Source organism: Perissodus microlepis, chromosome 16, assembly GCF_051167445.1.
Source record: "Perissodus microlepis isolate ML-2025 ecotype Zambia chromosome 16, ASM5116744v1, whole genome shotgun sequence".
In the NCBI taxonomy this organism is placed as follows: Eukaryota; Metazoa; Chordata; class Actinopteri; order Cichliformes; family Cichlidae; genus Perissodus; species Perissodus microlepis.
This window is the reverse complement of record NC_140476.1, coordinates 7,518,196-7,538,181: the sequence shown is the minus strand read 5'-3', so window position 1 is coordinate 7,538,181 and position 19,986 is coordinate 7,518,196. Positions and strand designations below refer to the sequence as shown.

General features: G+C 38.1%; 1 protein-coding gene across 2 annotated transcripts in view; it reads left to right on the top strand.

The window, feature by feature from the left end:
• Positions 1-19,986, top strand: part of LOC146370363 (inactive dipeptidyl peptidase 10-like) — a 248,284-nt gene that overhangs the window by 130,589 nt on the left and 97,709 nt on the right. For both annotated transcript variants that reach the window (XM_084954816.1, XM_084954817.1), the window contains exons 2-3: positions 113-227; positions 4,706-4,801. In XM_084954816.1, coding sequence (XP_084810942.1) covers positions 113-227; positions 4,706-4,801 — 211 coding nt within the window. The remainder of the gene's footprint in view (positions 1-112; positions 228-4,705; positions 4,802-19,986) is intronic.

The following is a 19,986-nucleotide window of genomic DNA, read 5'->3' as shown; positions in this document are numbered from 1 at the left end:
TTTGCTGTCTGGTGTTATTCTTCTTATTGGTATCTTCACTTTCAGTCATTCAGTCATCGCCTTCGATATCTCCCCTCTGACCTCCACCTTTTTTCTGTGTGTCTCTCTGCAGGACCTGGGTGGAGTGAGTCCTCCTCAGAGGAACTGGAAGGGGATTGCTATCGCTCTGCTGGTCATACTGGTGGTCTGTTCCCTCATCACTATGTCTGTCATCCTCCTCACACCAGGTAACACTCAGACTTGATTGTGATGATGAACTGATGTTTTAGGGGGAGTTTTGTTTTTCTGCATCTACTTGCACTGACAAAATGTCTTCAGCACAGTCTACAATTTAATCATAACCGCATAATTTATGCTTATTAAGATTTAATCAACTGAGTAAAAATTATACAGCCATTACCGACTCTCATATTGTAATACCCATCTCACATGTTTACCTAACCTTCACAGTAAACGTTATTTATGTATCATTTTTGTTCATTGTTTTACAGTGTTTACTGTTAGCTTCTGCTGCTGTTCCTAAGAGGCAAAAAAAAATCAATTAATGCAGATTTAAGGTGTCGAAATCTGTTTAAAATTCTTCCGTTTGATTTAAAAGGCAGTGGATGAATAGTTCACCTTTTCTGGTGGTCGTTTCCTTAATATCTATCTGTAGGCCAACTTAAAGCCACATAAGTAAATATTTTCATGTATAAAATGGCTAAGATGAAACTGAAATATGAACTCATCGTTTTTGCCTTATGGCCCCCACAGGGTTGTACTACGAAGCAAGTTCGACATAGCTGGCCAGAGATAATAGGTATCACACTGGTGGTTATCAGCTTGATCTATTAATCGAGGGTTTCTGCTTCAGGCTGTTTGTACGCTCCCATAAGATGGGTCATTTGATGCACCATTTGACTCTTCTGCTGCACAAAGTAATCTGATTGAGTCCGTCTGACTTCAGTCAAAGGGATCAGGTCACGGAGAGAAAAAAATATGCAAAAGAAAAATGCTACCAGTCTTCTAAATTTACAAATGACTATGTACAGTACATTTCACCACTTAACACACTTCCAAAACTGCTGTTATTCTAACATGAAAGCTACATTCCTTACATGATGACCAGGGAGTGCATTTAGACCTAACCCTGTCCCATAATGAAGTGCATGAGGGGATCCATTCAGTTTATGGCCAAATAAAAGTGAAATTATTATTTTTCACTTACTAACTCAAATTTCTTTTCTGTGTAATAAATGGGGAAAATACAACCAGCAAATGAACCTGACAAGATATTTATGCTTTTTCTGTACCACCAATGTAAAATGTAAAACCTGCCATAGAATTTGCACTGCTGTGACTACCTGGCTTCATTTGGTGGTATAAGTAACATATTCTTGAATAGCCTTGTGTAACATATTCCCTCTGTACTGGTCCAAAAACATATAGTCATCAGAAAAATGTGTCATAGCAAACCAAAACTCTGAACATTACCAGCTACTGTCCAGATCCAGAGGGGTGTACAACGGGGCATGGTAAATGGCTTACTGAGCTGTTTCCACCCTAAACTCTGTATAGTGGCACTCTTTTTACCTGGCTAAATCGCCATGGTAACTTATGCTGAACACTTAAGCTAGTCAGGAGCAGGTTATGTTCTGATTTACAGTTTTAACATTTTTATTTTTCATTTTAACTGATTCTTTTATTTACAGGATTTTTGAGGTACACTACAGATTCTCTGGTGGGTTTTTTATATGTTTTATATGTGCAACATATTAAGCCATACCGCCTTAAAACCACTGAATGAAGCACAAACTGTCATAACAATGTGCATGTACTAATTTAGTGATGAAAATTCCCAAATGTTGTTGTACTTCTAATTTGTTGGTGAGGTACTAAAACACAGAACACACAGCAAGAATACCTGATCAATTAATAAATTCATTTTCACTTTGATCTGCCACAAACTAAAGTAATTTCCAAGTGTCCTTTATTATTAGTAGTAGTATTATTATATTTAATGGTTAGGTGAACAATAAATTAATTAATTCGAACTAAAATGTTCATTTTACCATCCTGGGCAATAAATCTATACAGATAATTAACAATTTTCTTTATAGATTTTTAATCATTATTTATCATCCTCAGCAACTGAAAATGCCTCTGACTGGAGAAGGTGAGAGGCATTATCAGTGTGTGAGCCACATAGCATGCATGAAATGACCCTTTTTGCAGTATGCGAGCGTGCATGGAGACTGAAGCAAAACCTGGATTAACACAGAAAGCTGATAACCACTGTTGTGATACCCATTATCTCTGACTGGAATTTTAGGTTTTATTGAGTCAGCTAATGCAAAGAACCATGTTCACAGTATACCCCTCAGGTTGATCTAGCCCGTCTAAAAGAGAGCCAACTTTGTGACAGTGAAAACTTTGGTTTAAGCCTGAACGTATCTTACTTTTCCATCAATTAAGCTTCATAGAACACCACTACACGTTTGAGGTGTGTAAAAACACCCCTCTGCTCGCTATCTGAATAGAAACACAGATGGACACTGCTTGACACTGGACATTGTGTGTTTGTGTGGCGGGAGTGTCCTTGCTTAGACTGCTGCTACCCAACCCAAACCTAGAAAAGACATAGAAAACAAATGGATGACGAATGCTTAATGGAAAAAACTGAGGCAGCGTAAAACATATTCTTTCTGTGTCATCCATATTCTCTAGCGAGTATTTTACAAACTGTTTTGGGATCTCTAATTTCTAGCAGTACTACAAAACAGGTAACAATTTCACGTAATTGTTGAACCTAAATAGCTTATCAAGCTGTTCTCCCATTTTCACACACTGTACACTGTATATGTGCTTCAAAAATATCATTTTCTCAGATGTAAACTCATCACAATCCGCTGGCCATGCAGCCACTCTCTCCCCAGTGTATTCCACGGTTGGTTAGACTTTCATTGCCTCCATAAACAAACATGCTGTGTGGAGTTATCAAGGGAAGCCAATATGGCTGACATTCAAAATGACTTGGCCCTCTTATTCTGCTCACAATCAGCAGCTGTTCTATTCAGAAGAAGCTTACAATTGGCATGGTCTCTTTCTGCTAAAGGCTTAACATTTCATAATTAAAAATGAAACATTTCCAGGGTCAGCGCTGGAACAGCTTAAAGATTTTCTAGCCCAGTGATGATCATGTTAATGAACGAATGAAATGCCATTGTGACAATGTGAATCTTTTTCACACACATGGATTTCTTTGTGTGTTCATGTGTAAGTACCAGTATGTACATCTGGATTAACAGGACACTCAACATACTGTATTTGCTCGTCAGGCAAGTGTAAAAATCCATCCAGTTCTATTTTCTTCCTACAGTCATTGGACAAAGGAAGTAGCATCCAGGTGTCGCTAATCAGTTAGTGTGAGCACCTCTATAAAACTATATGTTTTTTTGTAATTCAATGGTCTGGAGATGTGTGTTAACACAATTTCACAACCTTTCCAAGATTGGACCGCTCATCAAATTTACCCCAAGGTGAGAGCTCCATCTCAAACTCTACAGGCCTCAGTTAGCATGTTCAATATTAATGTTCATGAACATACAACTAGAAAATACCGAAGCAGCTTGGGTTGTTTGGTAGGAGAAAACCTCTTGTGTCAAAATAACAGTTTCATAGGGATCCCAAACATAGTGATCCTAAATATAAAACAGAATGGCTGAAAAAGAAAAGAATCAAGGTGTGAAAGTGGTCAGAAGTCCACACCTCAAACCGATCGAAATGCTGTGATTGTCATGATCCAGTGTTTGTGTGTTCTGGACTTATGAAAATTGTTTATTTACTGCTCTCTTGAACTCTGGGTTTTGTTTCCTAGTTTAGTTTGCTTTTTGAAGGTTAAAGCTAGAGAGACTCTCTCTCTAGCTCTCTCGGGTCTGTCTGCAGTCTGTGCTATTGTTTGTAGTGTCGAGTCGTGTGTCTTAGTTGTGCCTCAGTGTGTTTCCTGTCTTATTTTGATGGTCCCTTGTCCCTGCATTGTGTTCAGTTTTGCTTCCCCTATCTCATTATGTCTAGTTTGCTCCAGCTGTATTCCCAGGTGTCTCCACTTCTCCTAATCATCCTCACACGTATATACTGTGTCCATCTCCCTTTGTTTGTTATCAGAGCACCTGTTCTTCTCTGTCTCTCTCAGGTTTTGTGGTTTCCTTGTGTTTCTTAGTTTAGACTTCCTGTTTTGCTCCTTGTTCCAGTTTTATTTAAACAGAATGAACAGTTTGTTTTCAGTTTAAATCCTCATCACTCGCTACAACAGATAGCGGTGAATTAACAAATCCCATCAAACCGCAATTAACTGAAGCAGCGTTTTAGTTCCTCCACAATGATGCCACATTATTGTTGCTAAAGGTGGTCCTATAAGCTACTGAATTGTGGGGTGTTTGTCATGTTGTAATGAATGATCTGCAAAAAACTGGATGATTTTTGTTTTTTTACATCCCGATATGTTAAACCGTCAAACTAAGAGAGGGTGTATTTTCTTTTTCACATGGATGCTGATGGTGAAGCAACTAATGCTGGAGTTTGATTTGTAATTGGATGCATGAAGGATGATTTGTGTTTAATAAGCGGATAGAATTTGTAACCTGTGCATTTTTTTTTTTTTTTTTTTTTTTTTTTTTTTTTTAACCAGAAACAAACAAATTAAAATTGTGCTTTTTTTGTTTTTCAGCTGACAACCAAGCTGGAAGTGACACTAAAATGACTGTGGAGGATTTGTTCAAACCCGAGTTCAAAGTCCATGACCCGGAGGCCCAGTGGATCAATGGTGAGTAATCCATATTGACTGTATCTGCTGGGATTCAGAGGTTTTTAGCTATGGATGCAGGGAAGTTCCGCAACGGATAAAAGGCACTGTTTACCAGCCTCGTTTGTAATTCTAACGAGACAGACGAAGCAGCTTTTTTTAAAAGCACAGATAAAGCTGCTACAAAGCGTTACTGCCTGCCTGTTCCACGAAATGACAAAAACAGCATAAGCGAGTCATTAGTTGAACTATATAATGACTCAGGCCCGGTGCAGTCTACTGCTTCATGCTGCTGTACATATATTTATACAAAACACACTCCTACTTGACATTAATGACATCTGGTTGAGTTCTAAGTGTACTCTGTATGAAGAAACAACAACAGTGCTTTTGTTTAGCAGCATAGGGATGACGTCTCTCCTGCTTTGTAATTGAGGCTCCCTTTAACAGCCGGCAGACAGTTCACTTCTAAACAAGGCTGGCATGTTCCACCTCAGCCTTACCTTGCATCTCGTTATGCAAATTTAGATGTAGGGATTTATTTTCCCTCTCCTTATTTACATTGTATTGATTTGTTATTTGCCAGAAGGGGATCATATGTTAAGCCTGGAAGCCCTTGGCTGGAAATAAACCACATCAACTGAAGTGCAAGTGAATCTGATTATGGTTTGCTTAGAGGGAGGGAGAAGATAACGATACCTCCGAGGGAAAGGATGGACAGGATTGCGGCGTTCCCGCATTGCTCTCCGCCAGTCTCCTTTCCTGCGGATTAGTGTGTTTGTTTTGGCTTTCCTCTTCGCTGCCCATTGACTCAGTCTGCGCCTGAGGGCAAGGGAAAGAGGCAAGGCCTTTCTGTCCATCAATATTTCATTCCTGGGTGACATTTTTCCACTATCTTTGCAATGCCATCTCATTCCCTGAGCTGACCTCGGGCTAGACAGAGAAAGCACCAGTGTTGTGAGATGAGGCAGTCAAAAAAATCAGCTTTATAGGGTGGTTTGTGGATGGATGGGGCAAAATAGACCCCAGACAAATGGGAGAAGATAACAGACAGACGGGCGAGAGGAAAGATTGATCACTAGGATTTGAAGCAAAAATGAGATTTTTTTTTTCTCCCTAACCCAAAAGCTTTAGTGGGTTTGCCTGAAAAGTCTTCAGTCTCTGTCTGTATTAGAGATAAATAGGTGTATCCAGTGTTTGGACAGTTACTTTTAAACCATTTTTTACTACCGATTACAGACAACATGCTTTTAAAGATAATTTTCAATGTACTTCATTACTGAATGAGCATTATGAGTAATGTTTTGGATTGCATCGACATTACCATTAAAATCTAGAATCTAGTATTCAGCAAATTACACAGGAAATGTAAAAAAAATAAAATAAAATAAATGGTGTTTATGATGCTGTGTGTTTCTGTTCAGGCTCCTTTTCATGTAGTTCACTGGTGCACTGCAATTTTCACTGTTTGCTTTGTAAAATCCTGGGCGACAAAGAAACATTTGACATTATTTCTGTGTTTTTAGTCTTCAGACTTCATTTCTTTATCACAGAGAGCCTGTTATGATCATTTCCAACTCCATATTTTCATCCTTGGACTTTATTAGCATTGCTTCAGTTTCAAAGGTCGAAATTTAGTTCATCCATTCTTGAGTTCTGAAACAGGCTGTTTAAGCCTCTTCAACTTTTTCCTGATTGGCTGCCCCTCCCAAATCGAATATTTCCACAGTAGGTGGGTAGGCCTTCTGTGCCTGAGGTGACCACATTAGGAATGTTTCTTCCAATGACATCCTACAAACTGAGGAAAATAAAATATGTCTGAAAGCATAAAAGTTTAATTGAGAGGGCCTACTGTCATTATTTAAAAATCTTAACATGTTTAATATGAACTGCCACCACTGAAAACACATTAGTAGCAGGTTTGTTATGGTGATTGCTGTGCATTGAAGTTGCCAGTATGGATAACTTTGTTTTTTACAAATCTGACCACAGTTTCCATTTGGCTCACAGCGCTTGCTACACATCCCTTATTCTTTCCATGTCATAGACACAGATTCACTCCTTTTGAACACATCATATGGTGTAATTCCAAAGACATCCAGTGTGTTTGGTATGATAACTGAACTAGCTTACAATCTGAGGATTCTGTGGAGAAAGAAAATAAGATCTCTGATGTGTTATTAACTAGTAAGATTAAGCAAATATAAAATATATATTTTTAAACATTCTTTATATATGTCAGTGAACCAGATGTTTTATTTTATTGGGCTGGAATCAGAACATGAAACATTTTTTCACTCAGCCACACAATAAAACTTGCATTTGAATGATTCACTATTTGGTATTACACAAAAATGAAGCATGCTACTGATCCAATGAAGCTCTAATGTGACTATGTGTTACCAAAAATAATTTTTTGTTAATAAAATGCTTATTTATGCTTACACTTCTTGTGTCAAGGCACATAAAACATAATTGACACATATGTTAACATGTCTGGATCCGTCGCCATGACCAGCTGGTTTCAGAGCTCCGCAGGAAGAGAACTGATTTAATCAGTGGCACTATGCAAATAGTCCAACTGTTGCAGAAGAAAGGTTCATTTTCCCAGCTCTAGCTTCCATGGTCATTACACAATGTCAGAAAAAGTGGTCAATATTTGGTAAAATGTCAGCCCAGCATAATCATGAAGAGCAAATGTTTGTTTTTTTGGAGCCAGTGAAACATTAAGGTAAAAGAAATGGAGGCAAAATGCCTGCTTCAAAATATATGAGGTCCGTGTTGCTTAGGTTGTTTGTAAGAAGTTTTAGTGAGTAATGTATAAAGTGTGTGTTAGCCTTTTCTGTTGGTCCGAACCAAATAAGCAAAACAACGACTGTGAAATTGGCAATACGAGTTAAATATGTGAGTGTACGGGCCCCTTAATTCATACTTCAGCTAACAAGTGGTGACATGAGGTTACGGATGGATGGGTTGCTACAGTCCGACATTACAACTTGATGATATGTGAAATGGAGTGCATCATTACAGATTAAATTTGCTGCTAAGAGCGCTGTGATTCATCAGGTACACCTCCACCTCTCTGGCAGTGAAGCAAGGTTTTCTCAGGACTTTATTGTCTCACATTGGTGATGATGATGATCTTTGAAGACTTTGAAACATCTGTAAATCAAACATTGATAATACTACTTATAGATTGCTTATAAATAATGCAGTTATTAAGCTGGTGGATCTTTTAATATCATTTCACATTGATGCTGTGGCTGATTTAGCCGATCAGCCAGAACAATCCCATATGGAAAAGATATATATAAATCTTATAAAGTTTTTATCTGTCTTGTGTGAAACTTGTATGAAAAGCATACAAGAGTGAAAACAGATATAAGATCCCTTGAAAAATTATATAATGAAACTTGTATGTTTTGGATACTTACTAAAACAATATATGAAAGTAATGAGAAAGTGGCCACTTTCATCAGTAAATCATTTAAGCCTTATATGATTTACTCATGAAAGTGGCCACTTTTATGAGTTAAATCATATAAGTTTTTACTATTTCTTTTCCATATGGGATTAAACTCATAACAGGTGAACTGAGTAAAATTGTGGATTTTGTTAAAATAGCATGTTCTTTAGGAAAGTCCATAAGTCCAAGCCAGTGTCCTCCCCTAGCCAGATAAGTTCTCTACAATGCAGAATCTGTTCAGGAGAAACTCAAGGAACTTAACGGAGAACCAGAGGAATTTAATCAGCCACCACACTCCCCAATCCGATTAAACGAGAACAAGCCGTGGCTGCCCAATCCTGCAACCGCTAGAATTCAAATGATCCACTGCCAGATTCATCAGAACACCCCTGGAGGTCCTGTGTGCATGCACCGATGGTTCAGAGCTATTTTGACGAGGGGAACCTACACAACATTAGGCAGACGGCTGGGATGTTGTGGCTGGTCGGGGTACATTAAAGCAACACATTTGCAGAATGCCATTTGTCTTCTGTGTGGTCTGACATTTCTGCAGCTCTTCTCTGAAATTCATAGTCATTCTGATGTGTCGAGGGTTGTTATTGATGAGGACCTGTCTGAGGATTACAGGGAAACAGCTGGTTAACACCGGGCAGATATGGAAAAAAATGACACTGATACTCCTCTCCAGCTGTCGCTTGTGAAGACTTGCATATGTGTGAATAGTGGATGTATATTTGTTTTTCACACTGAGGCATGTTACTGAGAAAGTCACATTCAGCTGATGCCACATGTGATTCAGTGAGCGTCACTTTCCATCAGTATTGTCGCAAACTCCACTTGCAGGCTGGGCGCCGTCAGACTGTCACTGACAATCTGCTGAGAGGAGGGTATCATATTGTGTTTGCACTGGCCCAGCTTGGACAAAATAACACACCAGTTGGCTTATATAAGCTCGCGAAACCAAAAATATTTCAGCATAATAAGAGTGTGAAATAAAACAACACATTTTTGACTGCATTTTATTTGTATATGAAGCAACATATAATATGAACAAGATATGCAGTGGAAAAATACCCCTACTGATAATGGCAATTCAACTCATTTTTAGGCAGTATAAGAAAATCATGAGGTTCAGAAACAAGTAAACTACTGACTGAAGAACAAGTTAAATACACAGAGAAAAAAATATATATATATATATAGATATAGATATATATAGATATATAGATAGATATCAAACAAGGTATCAAAGTTCAAACAAGGATAGAATAGGTTGCATACACACAAGGACATCCAAGTTTTGTTTGATGCTTGCATTATTTAATTTGAAGACAGAAACAAAATTATTTCAGGGCACTGCAGTGTTTCAACAAGTCTCACACACGACACCGGAGAAGTTCCAGTCCATTCTTCTTTGGTAAATCTTGCACATTTTCAAAGGGATTCAATTTGGGCTTTGTGCAGGCCAGTCAGTAACACACTTTGGTCTTCTGAAGGTAGTTCTTCACCAGGAATGATGTATAAGACTCAATAGGACCCAGAACCAGTTTTTCTTTTCCTGATATGAACTGGCGTTAGAAATGGCACATCCTTTTTAACTAACATTAAGGTCTTCACTATCAATATGTTTGTGTGTCACACCTAAATATATGAATTTATTTCTACTAGCATCAGCAGATTTCCATATACACAATGACTCGGTTCATTACTGTTAGTAGAAGAGAGTAAACATTTGCAAAACACTGTTTATGTAATACTGCGAAAAACACTCCCATAGTCATATTCATGAACTCTGAAAGCAGACTGATTGAGCAACATGTACCTTCCTTGAGGATGAGTCACAAACAAAAACATTACTAGTGCAGAAAGTCCCCCACAATACTCAGTAGGAAAACATTTCACTTGGCATCATGAGGAAAAGAGAAGCCAGAGCTTGAGGAAACAATTGCTGAACAATGTGTTCAACCAAATTAGTTTACTCACACAAAGTTCAGGTGGAAAAAACCCCCCCAAAACAAATCAGCATTTATTTTGAGGGATTTGGATTTTTAAATGAGTATCAGAAAATACTTCAAATTAGAAATGAAATCCAGGATGTGCCTTTGATATAATTAAATATACTCTCTTTGTTTGTCCCGCTACTTAGACATATAGATTGCACTTTATACATCTAAGTCTATCAGCATCTTTTTACATTTGAAAATTTGCACACTGTGCTTGCAGTATGCAGCTGTGCATTTACCATCCAGCCCGCCCACGAAATCCGATGTTCACCTCAGTAAATGTCCAGCTCTGTGGTAATCCCTGTAAATCCATTATTGAGCCATTAACTGTCAATACTGTTCACCTCAAAACAAATTACCACTTGACTTCACCTGTTTACTAGTGAGCTGCATCACCTGTCAGCTCTGTTCATTCACTGCAGTCAAATTCACATTTTTTTTATTACCTTACAGGCAGGCTTGTGGCTGACAGATTAATAAATCCCCTCTGGACGGTTTGGGTGCAGGATTTTACTGGATGGCTCCAAGAAATTTGTTATTATGTGAAAATGAAACTGGGTGCTGAAGTGCATCAGTGTGAAAGATTTTTATTTGTGTATTATGTGGGATCATACCGTCTCAGTTGCAAATATAGTGCATACTAGAAGTTAACAGCAAAACAGCAACAGTAAAACTGTGTATACCTGTGCTATTATCAAGCTAAGCTGTTGCCTTTCCAGGAGAAGCCTAGCAGCAGTATGTTTTTATTGTTATCTTTTATCTGCTACTGTATGTTATTAATATGTGAAATGCTGGTAGCTACACTACATAGACAATAACACTTGGAGTTGCAAATGTAATAAAAACAGGTGACGTGTGCTGAAGGAGCGTCACCTGACATCTTAGGTCGAGTGTGCATCCTTGATGATGAATAAATGATTTCCTGCTCTGGCCTTATTATTGATGCTGGGTTCAACTAATGGAAAGTCCCAGTTTTTATTCAGCATGTCTTTAGCTTTATTCGTACAAGATCGCGGCTCATACTCGACATCATCATGAGAATATATTTAACATTTATATGAGTCTAACATCAATTCTGTAACCCCTGTGACAGTAAATATCTTCAGGAAACCCTGTCCCAGGGAAATTGTTGGTGCATGCATACAAGAAGCGATTCAATCATTTTGCATTGCTTTTAAGTTGAGTGCTGGTCATATACTCCATTTTCTGGTTACTTAGGCAAACCTCTAATATGTTTAGTAACAAGTCATATGTCAACTGCTTCTGCTCTGATTGTTAGTCACTTCATTCACTCACCATGAAGGTGAGAAAGGTTATTTTGTACTCTGTCCACATTACAGCATCTGTAATTGTTTCGCCCTTGGTCGCTTGAAGTCATCATCTGCTTCTATGGACTCTAGTCACCATCTCACTGTGAATCTTTGAAGCTTCTGGGATGAAGAGCTTCATGCTCCCTTATCCTTAAACCAAAATGCTCCAAATGCTCACAGTATTAAAAGCTTAACCATTCTTTAGAATTAGTGGTTCTCAAACTGTCGTGTTATGCAATTAAACTAGGTAAAAAATATCACTTTTGTGGGGGAAAAGCAAACAAAGGATGGCTGACACTGTTGCACTCATCTTTATTTCATTTAAAATTCTGCTTTTTTATTGTTAATGACAAAAATGAAAGATAAAAATGATGGGAGTGAATATTTTTGGCTTCTGAAGTAGGGCATGCCAGAAAAAAGTTGACAACCATTGTTGTATAGAAGCAATTTAAAAGCCTTTTAAAAACAATGCAGTGTTGGGGAAGAATACTGAGAGAAGATAAAGCTGTGTTTCTTGACACAAATCACACACACAAAGGTATCTCTGCTTCTTGTCAGACTTTTCGCATTCAGCCCCAACAACTTCTACTAATGAGCTGACACATGGGGTGTACAGCAATCCTGCTGTAGACGTAGTTGTAATTTTTGATTTACAATTCATAACGTCTTCTCATCTACTTCATACAAAGTAGTTTTTGCAGTGATCATATTAATGAACCTTCAATGACTTTGATGTGAGTCATTGGGAGTAGAACGTCTGCAGTGGAAAAAAATATGCAGTTTTTGGATGTGAGAGGAATACCGAGCTTCAGTTTGACTTATTTTGCTGTCAGTCTCAATCCTCTATACTGGCAGCAAAACACAGGCAGAGCTGACCGACCACAGTTCTTTTGGTCTCAGCGTGCTACCTCTGTGGCTGTGACAGGCTGTTACATTTTAAAACCTCTCTCCACTCAAAAAGACTTTTCTACCTTTCTGTTAGTTTTCTTTCACAGTCCACAAACATTCTAAACTGGGGGTGTATATGCGTTAGCCAAGTCAACTTTCCTTTAGAGAAAGCTTATAGTAGAGCTCGATCGATTGACCCCCGAACCATCCCTTACTTATGCTGCTTTAGGCTCAGGCTGTTGGGAAACCTCCACCTGCCAACTGGTCACGGCAGATGGCAACTGCTCACTGAGCTTAGTTCTGCTGGAGGTCTTTTCAGTACATCATCGGGGTCCTCGCTCTGATATTGTGAGATGGTTAACCTTAGAATATAAAACCCCTAGAGACACCTGTAGCTGTGAACCACGCTTTAAAAGACAATTAAATCAAATTTTAACTTAAATTTAAATTCAATTATTGGTCATCTGTCCAGGACACCTCTGTTAACCTACCCAGGATAAACTCATAGTTGTGGTGGGATTTATGTTATGGTTGATACTAGGAACCTGTTTTCTCGTTGAGACGTGTCCTTCAATATTTACACACCCATCATAGCAGCATAGATGTCATTTTAAGAAACTTAAACCTAAACCTGAGGTCATTTGAAGTCAGATCAAGTACAAATTAATAAACACATCTGAATAGCATATTTAAGGAGGCTTATGTCAGCTACAGCACAGAGGGCACTGTTTAGTTTTTTTTAAAATGAGTAAATACTTCCTTTTGTTGCTCTTGAACTTAAGTGTTGAGGCTGGTGCACTAGGATTTTGCAGAAATACAGAACTTAACGTGAAGATGATCTTTGGCACCAGTGTGTCTCCCTCGTCCTCTCTCGGGTGACACATTTCATTACTTATGCTGTGGGGCACTATTTGGAGAATTTTTTATTTTTTATTTTTTTTAATTCTGCACCTTTAATTCTAAATCAAGAATCTGGCATGTGTTGCAAAGTTGTTGGTTTGATTGCTGATGACTGGGCTGTGACCCAAGCTGCAGTTTTGTGGGGTGTGGTTTCAATGGCACATTTAACATTTTATGCCTCTAGGTGGATTTCATGGCTGTGTGCTCTTAAGATAGAATATAATATCTTAAAAGGTGTAAACCATCCAGATATCACATGTCAGTACCAGATCACGCTCTGCTTTGAAACTGATGTTTGTGTGCCGGCAGACTTGTTTTCATTGCTGGATGCCTAATCACTCCAGTGTTTAGTTCAGTAAGTCTTTTAGCATTGAGCCAACAACCCACCTTGATTTTCTTTCATTTTTATGATTAGCCACATAATCACGGCAATTAATTTCTATTCCCCTGCCACTCAACTTGGAGGAAAAGGAAGAAAAGGATCAGTTTTTCAGCTGCCATAACCTGCAAAGAGGCTTGCAACATATGCATCATAAGCAGGGAAACAGGGTCTTGGAAATAGTGAAATGCATTCTTTTTAGCCCAGTTTTCCACTTGCTTGCTTTTGCAGGATCATTTTCAGGGGTTAATTAGGAACTGCATGCTCTGGTACCTCCCATTAATTAACATTAGAGACTCCCCAGGCTGTGCTGTTAACTGCTGCTAAAGCGTCAGTGAAGGGATTACGGTGCATGGTTGTGTGCATTTGTCTCCTTGTATATGCCAGTGCATATAGCACACGTTTCACAGTGGGAAGGTTGTTAATGGCTGCATGCTAACGTGCGGCAGCTCTTTGGGTTCCAGACAGCTCAGGTGCATGGACATTTTAAATCTTTCTGTTAATTTTTTCCGCAGATAAGAAATTGTGATTTGAAATGTCTCCTCGTTTATGTGAACCCCAGTGCCACCCAGCACTAACACAGAGTCCTCCTAAGCCTCATGTATCTCACACTCTTCTCCATCTTCCATTAAGCTCCTGTAAGCCCATCCTATTTTTGCCGCTCCTGACATGCCCATTATCACTGCTCTGAGCAGCGAGAGACACTGATTAAAAGGGAGAGATTGAATTCTCCACTGTTCTCCCTTTGCCCTTCCTCGCTGTGTGCAATTTTCAACAGAGACAGTGCTGAAGTCAGAGCATGGCCATTAGTGCATCAGGCGTTGGTGATTCACTGCTGAGACAAACTTCTAACAAAGTAAACCATTTTCTTTTGTGTAGGCTGAATTAAGGATGCTCCGTTTTTTACATATTCCGCCCCTCCACAGCTGTCATCAAAAATAGTAAAACACACTTTGTGGCCCCCAGGTCTGTTAAGATGTTGTCATGTCATAGCATATGATGTTTAGGGTGGAGGGAAAAAAGGAGGGCAGAGAGCATAAAACACAGAAGCAATAAAGTGGAGAAACAATATCGCTGTCACACTTTGTGGAAAGAGCTTTGCTTGTCCATCAGCCCAAGACACAGAGAGGAAGAAGGTGTATTACAGCTGAAAAAAAAATCCCATGGATTGATTTCCCACTAACAGAAAATAAAATCATCAGTGTCTGTCCATGACACAAAACTTAACATTGGGAGGGAACGCTCACTCACCTTTCACTGGCATTGAAAACATGTATTTTTACATCAAATACTACAGCAAAGTGTAAATCAGATAAAAAAGTGCTATTTATGAGTTAAAGTATGATTTGCAGGAGTCAGTTGGACATTGATTGAGAACAATTTTTCACACGTTTTCCATATGCAGAGAGACACTCAGCATATCAGAGTGATGCTGAAAAATCAATGTAAATGCATTTGTTATTTATAGACCGAACTATTGCAATTCATTATAATCGGGCTCTTCTAAAAGCTCCTTGAAAACACTTCAGTTGTTTTCTTATTTCTCCCATATAACTGTCCCTTCATCGGCTCCTTGTTAAATCCAGGACTGAATTAAAAATAATTTAAAATACACGATCTTTAACACTCAGGCCTGAACATACCTTAAAGAGGCTTATGACCCTCTCACACTCATGAAAGCCAAGCTACTGATTTGGGATTGGGATTGATTGGTATGGGAAGAGCATCAGCTCATGCCAGACACCTGTGTATAAAAGCTGGCCCAGATGACCCTGACATCTTTGTTAGGTTATGTTTAATATTTTTCTTTTACATTTAAGTAAATGTCTTGTGTGAACTCTCGCCTTCTCACCTACTTTGAGCCAGTTCGTATTATCACAACAAAGCAGTTCTCTCTGCAGGTTTACTTGTGATTTCTAAACTTTCTAGAAGTAGAATGGGACTCAGAGCCTTCAGCTGTCAGGGTCCTCCCTTGTGGATCCAGCTCCCAATTTAGATTTTGAGAGAGAGACACACCCATTCTACTTTTAAGACTAGGCTTCAAACTTCCTGTTTCTTGTTTGTCTTTGTTTTTTGATCATCTTTGACCCCTTCCTTTCTCTTCATCCTTCAAACATCAGAAAACTATATTTATAACAACTGTCCTCAAACCAAAAACCCAACCCCCAACATTCCACTTAATGTAAACTTAACTAAAATGGCATCACAGCAAGGAATTAAAGGCTGAACTACCAAAGTGAGTATAAAATCTAAATGTCAAAAAGTGATGAGATCACTCAAAAATGGGAGAGACTGATGAATATGTGCTGCCATGTTTTAGTGTGGGCTGTTATCTAGTAACAGAAGAAGAAAGTTTTGTTATTCGGGAAGGGGAGAAAAACTGGTTGGCTTTATTATATTAAACTCCATCAAATGAAAGGAAAATATTGATAAGTAACTGAAACCTCCCAGCAAGCTGATACTTCCCATCTTCCCCTCTTTTCAGTCACTACTTTACTGTATATGTTTTCAGCCTCACCTGTGCGGCTCCTTCCACCTGCACAGGTGCGCATAGGGTTATAGATAACACAAAATATAAATCAAGAAGGCATCACCTGGCTTCTGCTGACATTCACCTTAGATATTTAAGAGACACCTTTGGCTTCAGAAACCCTACTTCTATTGTACCCTACCACTCCTCATTGTTAAGGACGTAATCATGCAGACCTGTCCTCACTAACTCTGATTAACAGGTAACGTCCAGGCCACACAGACAGGATTAAAAAATAAACCACAAAGAAATCCCCAAAACATAATGCAATAACAGCAGTTTCATATGAATTCATAATAACTTATAGGTTATGGCTCTTCTCAGATTTTACTCAGAACAGCTGAGTCCTGATGAATCCTGATGTATTGATGAAGATTTTTGTAAAGCTTTGTAAGTGCTGGTAATTTCTGCTCCCTGATGAATATTGCTGTGCCACGATAATAAGGGGAAATTCTCTCAAAATTGTTAAAGGCCATTCAGTTGGGTTCTAATGAGGCAGGGGTATTGATTGGCTTTCACCTGGCTGTGGAGGGAAGACAGTGATATATTGGGGAAGGTGAAGAGCTGGCAGGTCTCAACAGCAGGCCTCCAGTGAGTTAAAAGCACCAGTCTTAATCCATTCACTCTGAGAGTACTCAGCTTGCTTAATGAGAAGAGCAGCAGAAGCGTTTCAAAGGCTGTGTCTCCAAGTACTTCTTCTCTCTTATTTATTAAAATTACCCACATTTCAAAATCATAAGTGTCTGTTTGAGGATAAATGGAAAAAACTTCAGGTATTTCCTTCTTTCCTTCCTGTAAAACCGCTTTGAGTCCAGGTTTGCAAACTTTAAGGTCAACATTTTAGACCTGTTGAATGCTCCTCACAGCATTTTATCTGAGGCTAGAGGAAAGTATGGACTGATTTTGTTTTCATTATGAATCCATCCAAAAGAAAAGAAAAGAAAATATAGGTTTTAAAATTGCACAGGCATGACAAATTAAAGTAAAGCACAATTTGTATCCAAATGCTTTAGTAGAGAATAATGAAAGCTCGATGAATCAGCAACACTATTTTGTTTTTTCATTCTGAACTTTAAAGTACATTTTAAAACAATATCATGGTGTCTTCTGAGCACCTTGGTAAGGTTTTAAGTCCACTCCACAACTCTTTTATAAATTACAAATTACACTAATAGACAAAAAGGTTTAGGATGTTATTCTCTCCTCTGGTATAATTTAAAATGGGAAATGAATATACATGAATGTTCCTTGTTGGTTGTGTATTTCAAAGGCAAACTGAGCACAAACAAAAACATTTTAATTTTTTGCTGATAAAAATTTCACAACATGGTCTTTCCAGGGAGCCATTCAGTAACCATAACAATCGCTTAAAAATGAAGCTAATAAAATAAAGGCACACTGTGATATTTTATTCAGTACATCCTTGTATAGTTCAGCATATTGTAGTACATGTAGTAACATCTAGTACACAAGATGTTGACATTACTATTGCTATAAGATGAGGTTCTCAAAGGCAGTTATGTAATGTATAGAATATTAGACTTACAATATAACATGTCAATATATAATGAAAATATTTAATATTTGCAAGACCCACCTGAATATATTAACAGTACGATATAAGAAAAGCATTCTAATGTTATGATCAAATGGTATTTAATAATACAGGTACTAACATCAGTGCTTGCAGCTGTATTGTCTAGACATATTTGTAGTTTAACACTATCAATGTTTATATTATTTATAGAGGTTAACACTGGTAATAATATAGGGCTTAATACGTTACTATATGGCAAAATTGTTTAACAACAGACAAAAAAAGATATAAGGAACAGGACCAGTTAGTAGTAATAAAAGTAGTAGTAGTAATAATGATAATAATCGATTCTAAACTGCATGGAAGGTAGTGAAGGGAAGGGGAGAGGAATAGGGTTGATATAAGCTGTTTCCATGGGCTCTGTTCATAAGCTACTGTACCCATGTCTGACTTTGAGCATCAGTTGTTAACTCCCATCCTTTAATTCCAGAGGACAGTCAAAGTAGGAGTCAACATAAAGTGGTCACCATCACAATGACAGCAACTCTTTAGACTTTACAGTTTACACTTCAGTGTGTATCAGGCTGTATATTTCAGTCACTCAGCTTGAATTTGTGTAACTCTGCCGTTTATTTCTGCCTGCCCATGTTGTACACTCTTGAGGAAGCGCCATGATAAATGCAGCTTTTGAGCTGTCACCTGTGGTAGAAAGGACAATACCTAAAATGCTAGATTCTGATAGTGCATCTGGTTTATGTCCACAAGTTCAGACACATGAAAAGCTTTTTTTAAAGCATTTTTGACAGCATTTTTAAATTGTTATGACAAATACAATATTATTGAACTTCTTAGCATTCTTGGTTATTATTAGTAAGTACAAGTGTGATCAAATAATAATAAACTGTATATCTTATTCAGTCAGAATTCAATGAGCTCTGCCTGGGAAGAATGCTGGTCTGTAAATATGACAATGCTTTCTGAACCTTAAATTTCTCCAAGTCATTCTGCTCGATCTTTTCCTCTAACTGATTTAACACAGCACTATATATTTTGCACTGGATTTGACATTTAACATTGACATTTTTAATCCCTTTAAATTTAAGCTAGTGCCAGAATTCACCTAATTAGTCCCAGAGTTAATGAAGGTTCATTGTTGTCGGGAAAACTGGCATTTACATATCCAGCCTTGATTTGAAAGCATTTCTTTGGGAAACACCTTCAAACATCTAAAACTCCAGAAAATGACCACTATGTTATTACGACCAAGCTGTTATTATGATCTATTGTTCTGTTCAAAATTTCATCTAATGGCATGTAGTATAAGTCCACATATGAAAATTGGCTCACTGGAAACTTAGAAAAAAGAGCTTTGTAAAGTTTATATCAACCTAATAAGGTTCTTTTTCTACCCAAATCATGACCTTGTTCTAACAAAATGGTCCTCGACAAATTAATAGGTAGCATAGCAGTAACAGTAAAACATTTATGCTGCCTCCTTCTGTCAGTTTTGGTGATCATTAACAGCAGAAGCACTTGGACATATAATATCAGGAATTTAAGTATGGTAGTGTCATGGTGAAGGCTGGAAAGGTTAAAGATTGTTCAGGTAACAAGAGATCTAAAAATACATGAGAAAAAGTGTTTTTTCTACTTATCCAATTCAGGGTTATGAGGAGGGAGGCTGGAGCCTATCCCAGCTGTCATGGGCCGAGCACACCCTTAGGTCTCTAATCTATCGCAGGGCTAACACAAAGAGACAGATAATCATTCACAATCAGAATCACCAATTAACCTAACATGCATGTTATTAGACTATAAGAAGAAGCTAGAGTACCTAGAGAGCACCTATGCAGGCACAGGGAGAATATAAGCTCAACACAGAAGGGCCACAGCTGGCCTTTAATTGTTGTAAGGTGGCAGTGCTAACCAACAAACCACCACTGTGCCACCCCTACTTTATTTTGAGCCAATCATGATCCTGTCTTGAAGACTGTTGTCAAGAGTTTACCTCCTTTTTTTAATAGTTGAAAAACGTGGCCTCCAATCTGAGACATTATCAAAACTTACCCGTTAACCTATGGTTGGGGTTAGAGGAATGGTTAGAAGTAGGTTAGGTTTTGCGTTAACCACATGCTAAATACTTAACTAAAATATTTCATCTTTCAAATGAATTCTCATAACTTTCTCCGGAAC